The sequence below is a fragment of the Podospora anserina genome, chromosome 6 (assembly GCF_000226545.1).
Source record: "Podospora anserina S mat+ genomic DNA chromosome 6, supercontig 2".
Taxonomy (NCBI): Eukaryota; Fungi; Ascomycota; class Sordariomycetes; order Sordariales; family Podosporaceae; genus Podospora; species Podospora anserina.
In genome coordinates, this window is record NW_001914857.1 from 2,008,951 (window position 1) to 2,019,740 (window position 10,790).

Here is a 10,790-nt window from a genome sequence, read left to right on the forward strand (position 1 = left end):
GTTTGAATTTTCATCAGCGTATGTAATGCATGAACTAAAGCCACCCCTCGTGCAGGCGTACCCATTCTCAAGATTTTGCCTAGGGCAGTTTCAACGCAACGACTGTCCAGCACCGTCTTGCAGGCAGATATCCGAATCCATCACAGCACATCCAAACATTCAGCATCGAGGATTCAGGTCAAAACAACCGCCCACGATGCTTTCTTTTCAGCAGCCAGCCTTCTACCAATCCTCAAAATGCTTCGTCACACACGGAGTCATGGGCCATGTAGACCCTAAACAGCCCCCATCCAAAGGCAAGCCGTGGACTGCCTTTGCAGCTCAGGATTTTGTCTACACAGTACGCAATCTACCTCATCACCTCACACCAAAGTCACCATGCTGACCAATTGACAAGGCCGATCTCATCTTGCCTCAGGAAGTTTTTGAGGTAGTCCAAGAAGAATTATTGAAGCATGACGCTGCTCCCCAGTACAAGCGGATTGTCATGTCGCTGCACGATATTCTATCTGGGGATTTTTACAGCAGTTACATCAAGCAAGGAAATATTTTGATGCTCTCGGAGGGAAGAAGAGGGATTGACAATGTTTTTGCTTTGAGGAGTGGTACGCATTGATAGAGGCCGGGTAGAGGTTGACAATTGACTAACAGTATGTAGGGCACTTGACAATGTTCCTCGACAAGGAGGCATATGAGCGAGCCGGCTTGGTGGGGAAGCCGCATGGCGTGAAAGGAAATCGTGGGATTAAGCCTCGTTGGAGTCAGTCATATCTAGCATACGCATTCTTTGACTATTGCTAACAATCCTTTGTAGTTGTCGAGATCGATCTCAACAGCTCATCCATGGTCAAGGGAAAGAAGGGCTACGACAGACTGATCTATGCCAGCAAAAATGCCTTCAGTGGGGCTGTGACTTGGCTTTTCTGCAATATGACTTCCACAGGTGAGTTCTCTCAATTTTCCCATGACATTCTTCTGCTAATTCAGATTTGCAGTGCCTGACCCAGACCCATTGGCCACCCTCTCCCCAACCAGCTGCACGTCTAACCTATCCATCACACAAGACATCGATGCTCTCGTACCGATCCTTACTCCACCAACAGGCACATCTGAGCAAATCGCCAGGGATGAGCTCGAGGACTTCTCATCCGAACTGTATGAATGGCTTGCTCTGGTCAGACTACAGAGTCCTCGCATCCTACAAGGTGACAGCATCGACCCGTACCTGTCATTATACCGCATCCCAAATGGGAGTAATCCGGCCAAAATCTGCAAGCTCAGTTGGCGAGGATTTTTCTCCCCATCATGGACCCGTCAGACCTTGATCGGCCTCTTCACAGTCCTCCCCTCCAAGACGTGGTTCTCTTTCAGTACAACCACCTTTTCAAAAGGCATTGCCGGGGACAACACTGAGTGTACCTTTCTCCGACCGCCAAATCGGCTGGGGGAGTATCTCATGTGGGAAGTCAGGAGTCATGAGTGACAATAAATCTCGGGTATCAATTAGTCCTGTCTCGGGCGGACACTTCTCTCCTCAGCCAGGCCCTCTCCACCAATGGCTTCCTCAACAAGCTGGCGCAAAGCTGCTTGGCCCTCAGGTGTGTGGATATCGTCTCTGGCGGCCAGCTCCTCTATCCTTCTCCTGAACTCGGGGTCTGGTTGTTGTTCGCCCGCCTCGGCCTCATCCATTGTACCAACAGTAACCCTCAACCCTTGGGGCGCAGGCGGCAATTCTGTGCCATTAGCTACCCCGTTGGCGCCCTCTAAACCAGCGAGATACTCGGCAACCTCTGGGAATTCTTCTTCAGCCTCGATCTTTTCTCTGGCGGTTTGGCCTTCGTCGTTTGTGATCTTGGTGTCGAGCTTCAGCTCTTCGACTAGGATGCGAGCCGCTTCCACTGTCTCAACCACAAACAAGGCTGTTTCGCCATCTTCGTCTTTGATATCGACTGGGACCTTGAATTCGTTGATCAAGCTCCGGAGGAGGTCGAAATGGTTGTAGCTGGCGGCAGCGTGTACGAGAGAGTATCCGTGCTCGTCCTGGCACACGGCAATGGAGGGGTTCTCGCGGAGGAGCTCAAGGAGGGCCTGCGGGTTGTCGGCGGCGAGGAGGTAGGGGTTAGGGGACATGGTGGGCGTTAGTGAGTGGCAGTCAAGAAAATGGACAGATGGTTCTGGGTTGTTCGTATCGTATAGGGTAGGATGTCGCTGGGAGTGTTCCTTTGGTTCGTGATCAAGGCTTGGAGGGGCAGTGCTATCAACAAAATTTTGGTGGGGGTTTACACCACGCGGGGCACGACAGGGATGCCATGCTTAAAAACAGTCTGGCAGAGAACGGGTCTCCGCTGAAAATGCCGGTGCGCCACTTTGTCGGGAGTCGGCAGCTGGTGGGCAGACTTTCAGGCCCTAAACTTGGGCACACCACAGAGAGAACTCTTCTCTATAGCGTCGTGATCTTTACCATTGTTCTTCATAGCTGGCTCTTAGTATTGATATAAAAGATGGGTAATGGTAAATTCAACATCATCATGCTAGAGAATAATCTGCACGTTCTAGCCAGCACCAACAACGTATTACCGTGAGGCCTCGCGTGGTTGGTTCCGTCCTCAAAATTAAGCACTGCCTTTTTGTTCTCACCAACACGGTCGCCAATCCCCAAGGTGTGACTCTTATGCCGAATGGCTGCTTGTCGCTTACAGGGCCCCTTCAAAGCAGGCACAGTGCACCATTGTCTGAAGCAACAGTCAAGCCTGTGTGTGTCTCTCTCTCTATCAATCCAGGGGTGACTGCTATAGGCCTACTGCTTTCGTGCTGCCCTAGGCGTCGGGTCGTTGATTCATTGGGCCGATTTGAGGCGTGACTGCCTTTGATCCGTCCCAGGTCCCTCTTCCCAGCCTTTACGAAGCCTCCAGCGAAAACAGATATATGCTGTAAACTGCCGCCTTCCCACCTTGTCAAACTCTCGACGTTTTTTTACACTCTGCAACGAAAAAGGCTAACGCAGCTCTCTATAAATCCTCTCTCTCCCAACTCTCAGCCAGGAAAGCCTTCTGGTCACCGTATCCACCACAACTTCTTCACCCCTCATAATTCAACAAACCTCACCTTTCCCTTTCACCACCACTTATCTGACTTGACCACCAACACAGCAACAAAATCACAGCCAACATGACGGATATGGTAGATAACCCACTTTCGCTCAAATACAAGGCTTCGACCGACTACGCCAAAGATGCAGTCGACATGAAAGTCCCATACATCAGCCAAGATGCCCAGCAGATCGCTGGCCTTCTCCGCGGCCTCGATGACGGTGCCAAAAAGGGCAAGGGAAGGAGCGGCTTCCACGTCAAGAAGACAAAGTACGCCGTTGCCGCCTCGCCAACCAAGGCGACAGTAGACTCGTGGAGATTTCAGGAGTGGGACTACAAGCGAAGAGATCTCCCAACCTACGCTCGCGGCCTGTTCACCACCAAACGACAGGACGGCACCCCGGAAATCGTCATTCGGGGGTACGACAAGTTTTTCAACTGCGGCGAGGTACGCGAGACGGATTGGGACAATATTCTGAGCAGAACCAAGGGCCCATATGAGCTCACGCTGAAAGAAAACGGATGCATCATCTTCATCAGCGGGCTTGAGGACGACACACTTCTTGTCTGCAGCAAACACTCGACTGGAGACCGGCAGGATGCTGAGCACAGCCACGCCAGCGTTGGCGAGAAGCATATCGAGAGACAGTTGCAGCGTATTGGAAAAACCAAGGAGGATTTGGCCAGGGAACTGAGAAGGAGGAACGCCACTGCTGTTGCTGAGCTTTGCGATGACAACTTTGAGGAGCATATTTTGGCCTACGGGCCGGACAAGGCCGGTCTTTACCTTCACGGCATCAACCTCAACCTTCCTGAATTCTTCACCTACCCTTCGCAGCTTGTCCAGAAGTTCGCCGAGGACTGGGGCTTCGTCAAGACGGGGCTCATCATGATTGACGATATCAAGGAGGTCAAAGCTTTCCTTGAGGAGGTTGCGGAAACCGGAGCACATGATGGGCGTGACGTGGAGGGCTTTGTCATCCGCTGCAAGATGAGCCACGATCCTACGAAGCAACCTTTTATGGATTGGTTCTTCAAGTACAAGTTCGAGGAGCCCTATCTGATGTACCGCCAGTGGAGAGAGTGCACCAAGTCTCTGATCTCAGGGAAGCAGCCGAGGATCAAGAAGCACGTCAAGATCACTGAGGAGTATCTTTTGTACGCCCGCAAGAGGTTGGCCGCTGATCGAAACTTGGGCAAGCTCTACCAGCAGAACCATGGCATCATCAAGCTGAGAAACGACTTCCTCGAGTTCAAGCAGATGAAGGGGTCTGATGCCGCCAATTTTGAGGAATTGCACGGCAACGGAGGGCTCACCGAGGTGACACGAGATGTGATTGTTGTTCCGATTGCTACTATTGGATGCGGTAAGACGACTATCGGAGTTGCTCTCACCAAGCTCTTCGGCTGGGGTCACATCCAGAATGACAACATCACCGGTCCCAAGCGCCCTCCGCGTTTCACCAAGGCTCTCCTTGACGAGCTTGACGAGGCCCCTGCCGTCTTTGCCGACCGCAACAACGCCCAGAAGCACGAACGCAAGCAGTTGATCACGGATGTCAAGCTTCAGCACACCAATGCCAGGCTTGTGGCTCTCCACTTTGTCCACAACGACGTCGAAAACATCCGAAAGATCACCCAGGACCGCGTGCTCAGCCGTGGCGACAACCACCAGACCATCCAGGCTGCCACGGACATGGGCAAGGTAGTCGGTATCATGGAGGGATTCCTCCACCGGTTTGAGCCTTGCGATCCAGAGAAGGAGCCAGATGCCGGCTTCGACGCCGTGATTGACCTCGACCCTACCGTCGGAAGCAGAGCCAACCTCGAGATTGTCATCAAGGAGCTTCACCGTCTCTACCCCAAGCTTGTCACTGAGGTTCCTTCTCCTGAGGCTATGGATGAGGCCATCAAGGCTGCTCTGGAGGGGCATACTCCTGATCTGAGACACAACATCCCCGATCGCTCCAACAACAAGGGCAAGAAGCCTCACCAACAGATCAACCCTGTTACTGGCAGGCAGATCAAGAAGAAGCCTCTCGAGTACATGTCTGTCGACGTCCAGACCAAGGACGTGCTGGACGCGCTGGAGAAGGCTTTCGCCTCGGTGGGGCAACAAGCAGGCAAAGTTTTACAAGATGCTTCAGGGCCAGAGGAGGATACAGGCCAAGTTCCACGTTACGTTGATGCACCGCGCTGGAGCCAAGGAGAATAAAGAACTTTGGGATCGGTATGTGGCTGTTCATGAGGCGGATGGGCAAATTCATGACGATGGGAGGCTGGGGGAGATGGAGGTTCAGCTTGAGAGGGTGGTGTTTGATGAGAGGGTTATGGCGATTGTGGTTAGGCTGGTGCCTGGGGAGGGGGATGTGATTTACTGTTATGGGGAAGGATGGGAAGGAGGACACGAAGCCGAAGTGGGAGTGTGTAACGAGGGTTGCGCATATTACTGTTGGCACGAGGAGCGATGGGATTAAGCCGAAGGAGTCGAATGATTTGTTGAAGAGGTGGTTGGAGGTGGGGAGCGGGGAGGGGACGGGGATTGGGGAGCTGGTTTTGGAGGGGAGGCCGGGGTTGAAGGGTGTCGTGCGGGGGGTGCTTTCTAGGTAGGATGCTGGGGAGGCTGTTTCGTGGGGGCATGCCAATGGTGATGGTGGTGGTGGTGGTGGTGGTGGGAGGAATAGGAATCGGTGGTGGAGGTATGGGAGGGGGCAGAGGGATGCTCCGAGGGGTAGGAATGGGAAGGTGAGGGGTGGGGGGCTAGATTATGGGGGTGGTGGTGCCAAGTTGTAGACATGGGTAGGAAAGATTTTGGGATTGTATTGTTTGATGCTTGTTGGGGTGGTGGAAAGCAGGTGGTTATTTTCTTGGGATGTATCACTAGAAAGAAAAGGGTCAGATTTGGTAGCGATGATCAAGTAGATTCATTCGGCCATTTCTAGCTAAAAAACTAAGACGATATCTCAGTTGCATCGGCTCTTGCTCAAAGCTGTAGGAGCATGCGTGAAACGTCACACATATTCACTCCAACCAAGTCATATGCCTGAAACTTGGACTTTGATATTCACCCCTTCCCTTCCCGTTCCTTTTCCCTTTCCAGAATCGGTCAAAAGAGTTGACAACTCTACTCTTCGGGAAACGAGTTTGTAACCTCGACAAACCTCGCCCACTGCCTCGCCGCCTCCCCGCTCTTGACCGCCCACCTCGCCCTTCTAACTCCTTCCTTCCACCTCCCCCCTCCCGGCCCCCTTTCAGTAATGACCTTCCCGTCATCCCCATACCCCATATCACTCGTCTCCGCCTCGGTAACCCCCGCAACAACAAACAACGCCGCCGTGTTGATCAGCACAAAATGCAAAATCGGATCATCATCCGGCACCTCCCCGTTCAGAATCCTCGTCAGAATCGCCGCATTCTCCTGCGGTTCCTTGCCCGGAGAGACCTCACTAAGCGGGTGAGCTGGCAGCCCGAAGTCTCGCGGATGCAACCGGAAATTTTCCGTCTTCCCGTCCACAATCCTCCAGCAGAGCGTCTCCCCCGCACAAGAAATCTCATCTAGCTCCTCATCACCACAAACAACCATTGCCTTTTTTGCTCCGGCCATAACCAAGGCAGAGGCGAAGACAGGACCGATATCTTTACGCGCTACACCGATCATGCGTGCTTCGAGGAGGGGGGGGGAGGAGATGTCAGTTGGGTTTGCTAGGGGGCCGACAAGGTTGAAGATTGTTCTCCAGGGGAGCTGGCGGCGGATGGGGGCGACGTATTTCATTCCTGGGTGGAATACCGGGGCGAAGAGGAAGCCGTAGTTGGAACGGGAATACAGAAGAGAAATGGTGGAGGGGGTGATGAGGGAGATTTTGGGGGGGAGGGGAGTCATGCAGTTGAGGAGGTCGGCCGAGCCGGATTTGGAGGTGGAGGCTTTGTTGCCGTGTTTGGCGATGAGGAGGAGGGAGGAGGCGAGGATGGAAGAGGTGGTGGAGATGTTGAATGTGTTGTGGGAGTCGCCTCCTGTGCCGACTATGTCGACCTGGAGAAGGAGAGGGGGGTTAGTGAAGGAAAGGGAATAAGCGGGGGGGAGGGGGGACGAACAAGGCCTCCTTGGTAGTCGCCTTCTGGTCGCCGGCGGGAGTCGACTACTTTGCGAAGCTCATCTACGTCGATTTTGGCGGCTGATTTCAACATGGCTTGCGCCGTCTTGGAGAGCACTTCTGCTTGGCGGTCGAGGCCGGTGAAGTGCAGGCACATGAGGAGGGAGCCGGCTTGGACATCGGAGACTTGGTTGGTGAAGAAGTAGGAGATGGCATTGGCGATCTCGTCGGAGGAGACGGTGTCTGGGTGGCCTACTGGCCAGAGTCGAGAGAGAAGAGGTTTAATGTCGACTGGGGGGAGCTCGGCGGGGGTTGTTGCTGTTTGCGACGACATGGTGGGCAGTTTGAACTAAAGTCGCGGAGTTGGTCTGGAATAAGTGGGAAAGTGGCTTGGATTGAAACGGTTTCTATTTGATTGGGGAATGCCGAATTCCCAGCAGCAACTCCTGAAATACAATGGCAAGAAAACAAAAGTGAGAAGGTTGAGTCATCTTGAAAGGAAACATGGCCAGGAGCTTACAGGTCTGAGTTGAATGCTTTGTCGCGCACAGCTTCCGGCGACGGCCCCTCGATTACCAAGTTACAGCGGGGGAAGTTACAGGGGTAGGCAGCCTGTCACTTTTGGCAGAATTTAGGCGGTGAGACGCTATTGGGTCTGAATTGAAGGAAGCTTGGACCACCCTGCCGTTCCATTGGCGCTGCGGCCAAAATTTCTGGGTTGCCGGATTGGAAGCCGTAGAGGTTATTGAACGAGAGGGAGGTCATTTGTTAGACCAGGTTGGTATACTGCGCCATGGGAAAGGGGTGAACACCAGACTGACCGGAAGAAGCAAACACCATGCCACCAAGATTACGATGCACAGCGTCGGCCCGCGGCCTGACTGCTGCTGTCAAACCCTCCAGACCATCTGCTGCTCTCCTGCGCCCATCAACCCCAGCAGTGACCTCGGCCGCCAGACAATATGCGACGGTATCTAGAGGCCTGAGCCTACCCGACGACTATGTCCCTCCCACAAAACCGCCCACAGCCCGTCCCGGCGAGACCCGGAAGGCCCAGCTACTCCGAACATATACCTCCCTCCTCCGCACCACCCCCGTGGTTCTCCTGTTCCAACACAATAACCTGACTGCCGAGGAATGGATTGCTGTTAGACGGGAACTCAAGGCCGCTCTCGACGCTGTACCAGCTACGGGAGATGCGTCTGCCGATATTGCCTCCAAGGCTAAGATCCAGGTCGTCAGAACAAGTATCTTCGATGTCGCCATGAAGCTGGTCGAGTTCTTCGATCCCTCGAAAGTCGAGCCCACCTCTGCTCCTACTGCTAGCGGCAAGAGGGTAAAGGTCACGTACAACCACGATCTTTCCAAGGCTGCCTGGAAGGCCGTCAAGAGTGTCACCATGGGTGAGACTAAGATTCCCGAAACCTCCACATACGCTCAGCTTTCGGCTCTTATGGTCGGTCCTGTGGCGGCGTTCACTCTCCCAGCTGTGTCGCCTCAACATCTTGCTGCTGCCCTCAGCATTCTCGCCCCCAGCCCTCCACAGTTCCCTGCGCCAACAAGAAAGAAGAACCCCGGTTATCATGAACCTATCACCCAGAGCGCCCTGCAGAAGCTGCTGCTCATTGGTGCCCGGATTGAGGACAAGGCGTTTGATATGGAGGGCGTCAAGTGGGTTGGTGGCATCGAGAATGGTCTGGATGGTCTGCGTGCCCAGCTTGTGCACATGCTCCAGAGCGCGGGCATGGGTCTCACCTCGACGCTCGAGGGTGCGGGCAAGGCGCTCTGGCTCACGATGGAAAGCAGGAGAACTGTGTTGGAGGAGGAGCAGAACGGTGGGAAGACGGAGGAGAAGAAGGCCGATGCTTAAGCTTGAGCTGGTGGGTGTCTATCACATTTCATGTCTTGGCGGGCGTGGGGGAGCGTGCTGGTGTCATTACCCACGATCTTGCACTGCAGTATATGCGAGATCTGGAGCTGTAAAATATACTGTAAAGATTCAATGCAAACAAGTTAAACATCATTTGATGATGTGTTTCTTTCATGTGTCAGTGAGTGCAAAACCCCACTAACATACCGTCCCTGCAGCTCAGGTGCCTACCCCGGTCGGCTTAACGGGATGCTTTCCTTGCGCGCGTCATCCCCCCCAGCTCAATGCGGCTCAGCAACGCAACACCAGCTTCTTGTGGTGCGAGGGTGATTTCCCTCGACACTTCAACTTCATATCACGGGTACTTCTCCCTCCCTCCCCGGTTTTGTTGAAGGAGATTCTAACCAAGAAATCTACCCACAGAGTCTAGACCATGCCGGCCAAGTATCAAGCTTTCTAAGCTCTTTCCCCCAACCAAGGCCCACCCAAGTCTTACACCCCTCCCCTCGTTCGCAACCCACCGTCCCGCTTTCCTGGTCGGCGGTCTCCCCCGCAACACCACCCGCAGACCACTGTTCACGATATTAATCGGACCACCGCTGCATATCGTCGACCTTCAACAGGCTCGCTCGCTGGTGGTATTTTGGTGTGTGTTGGCAAGCTTCAAACATAACAAGCTAGACAGTGTTAGCTCCCTTGTTAGACACACACACACAAACATGGACTTTGCACCCTATCAGTCCTCCCCACCAGAGCACACCCGCTCCCCATCCAACAGCACCACCGCTGGGTCTCCGAGAACATCACTCGACACCACACGCAGGGGAGCGTTTTCCCCGTCCAACTACCAACACCGTCCACCAGCGAACTCACCCCCGCCGCTTCAACACCCGCAGCCGCAGAGGGCGTGGAGCGGGGATAATGTAGGGCGATATCAGAGTCCGCTGGCGGCAAACGTCTGGACGAGCGGGGATTCGTATCAGAACGAGACCGGGAACGGGGTGGCGTCGAGCGCGATGGGGGATTACTTTAGCAGTCTGGGGGCGAGGGAGGGGATGGTATCGGAGTTTGATACGAGCTTGGGGTTGAGGCTGGATTATGAGGCTTGTCTGGCGTATTTGGCGTTTCCGCCGCTGGGGGGGATATTACTGTTGATTTTGGAGAGGAAGAGTGATTACGTCCGGTTTCATGCGTGGCAGTCGAGCTTGCTTTTCACGGGGCTGTTTGTCCTGCATTTGCTGTTTAGCTGGTCGAGTTTCTTGAGCTGGGTGATGTTTTTGGGGGATTTGGTGTTGATTGGGTGGTTGGTGTTGAATGCGTATCGGGATGCTGATACGCTGGATAGGTGGGTTTTTACTTTGGACGGGGCTCTGAGAAAGATGAAGATGACTGACTATGATATAGGTATGAGGTGCCGATTGTTGGACGGATAGCGAGCAGGATTCTCGATGATGACTGATGGAAATGGGAGGGTGGTGGGCCATGAGAAGGGCTGTGAGGACTACGGAACGATGCCGGCATATGAGGACATGGAGAGTTTTAAGGCGGTGCTTCCGAGTTTGGCATCGTTCCAATATACTCTGCGTACACTACTTACTTCCTTATGGGCCGTCTAATTTTACTCTATGTTTGGGAGGCACTAGTGCTTTTGACGATTTCTGGTGCTGGCTCGGTGTTTTCAGATCGCCATATTGCGCATAACGGATTGCTAACACTTGCCCATGATGGCTGCACTGTCTT

The 10,790-nt window shown here is 53.8% G+C and overlaps 6 protein-coding genes across 6 annotated transcripts; 4 read left to right on the plus strand and 2 right to left on the minus strand.

The window, feature by feature from the left end:
* Positions 1-487: 487 nt before the first annotated feature.
* PODANS_6_930 (uncharacterized protein) lies at positions 488-1,483 on the plus strand (the record flags this gene model as incomplete). The annotated part of the gene is made up of 4 exons (XM_001910380.1): positions 488-586; positions 652-764; positions 837-943; positions 996-1,483. The coding sequence occupies 4 exons, from the start codon at positions 488-490 to the stop codon at positions 1,481-1,483; spliced, it is 807 nt and encodes a 268-aa protein (XP_001910415.1).
* Positions 1,484-1,503: 20 nt separating this feature from the next.
* Positions 1,504-2,130, minus strand: PODANS_6_920 (uncharacterized protein; the record flags this gene model as incomplete). Its single annotated transcript, XM_001910381.1, has 1 exon — positions 1,504-2,130. One exon carries the CDS (start codon positions 2,128-2,130, stop codon positions 1,504-1,506), a length of 627 nt encoding a protein of 208 aa, XP_001910416.1.
* Positions 2,131-3,168: 1,038 nt separating this feature from the next.
* PODANS_6_900 (uncharacterized protein) lies at positions 3,169-5,699 on the plus strand (the record flags this gene model as incomplete). The annotated part of the gene is made up of 3 exons (XM_001910382.1): positions 3,169-5,163; positions 5,213-5,458; positions 5,502-5,699. 3 exons carry the CDS (start codon positions 3,169-3,171, stop codon positions 5,697-5,699), a joined length of 2,439 nt encoding a protein of 812 aa, XP_001910417.1.
* Positions 5,700-6,213: 514 nt separating this feature from the next.
* PODANS_6_890 (uncharacterized protein) lies at positions 6,214-7,514 on the minus strand (the record flags this gene model as incomplete). Its single annotated transcript, XM_001910383.1, has 2 exons — positions 6,214-7,119; positions 7,182-7,514. The coding sequence occupies 2 exons, from the start codon at positions 7,512-7,514 to the stop codon at positions 6,214-6,216; spliced, it is 1,239 nt and encodes a 412-aa protein (XP_001910418.1).
* Positions 7,515-8,018: 504 nt separating this feature from the next.
* PODANS_6_880 (uncharacterized protein) lies at positions 8,019-9,050 on the plus strand (the record flags this gene model as incomplete). Its single annotated transcript, XM_001910384.1, has 1 exon — positions 8,019-9,050. One exon carries the CDS (start codon positions 8,019-8,021, stop codon positions 9,048-9,050), a length of 1,032 nt encoding a protein of 343 aa, XP_001910419.1.
* A 719-nt stretch (positions 9,051-9,769) lies between these two features.
* Positions 9,770-10,509, plus strand: PODANS_6_870 (uncharacterized protein; the record flags this gene model as incomplete). Its single annotated transcript, XM_001910385.1, has 2 exons — positions 9,770-10,395; positions 10,455-10,509. 2 exons carry the CDS (start codon positions 9,770-9,772, stop codon positions 10,507-10,509), a joined length of 681 nt encoding a protein of 226 aa, XP_001910420.1.
* Between the last annotated feature and the right edge of the window lie 281 nt (positions 10,510-10,790).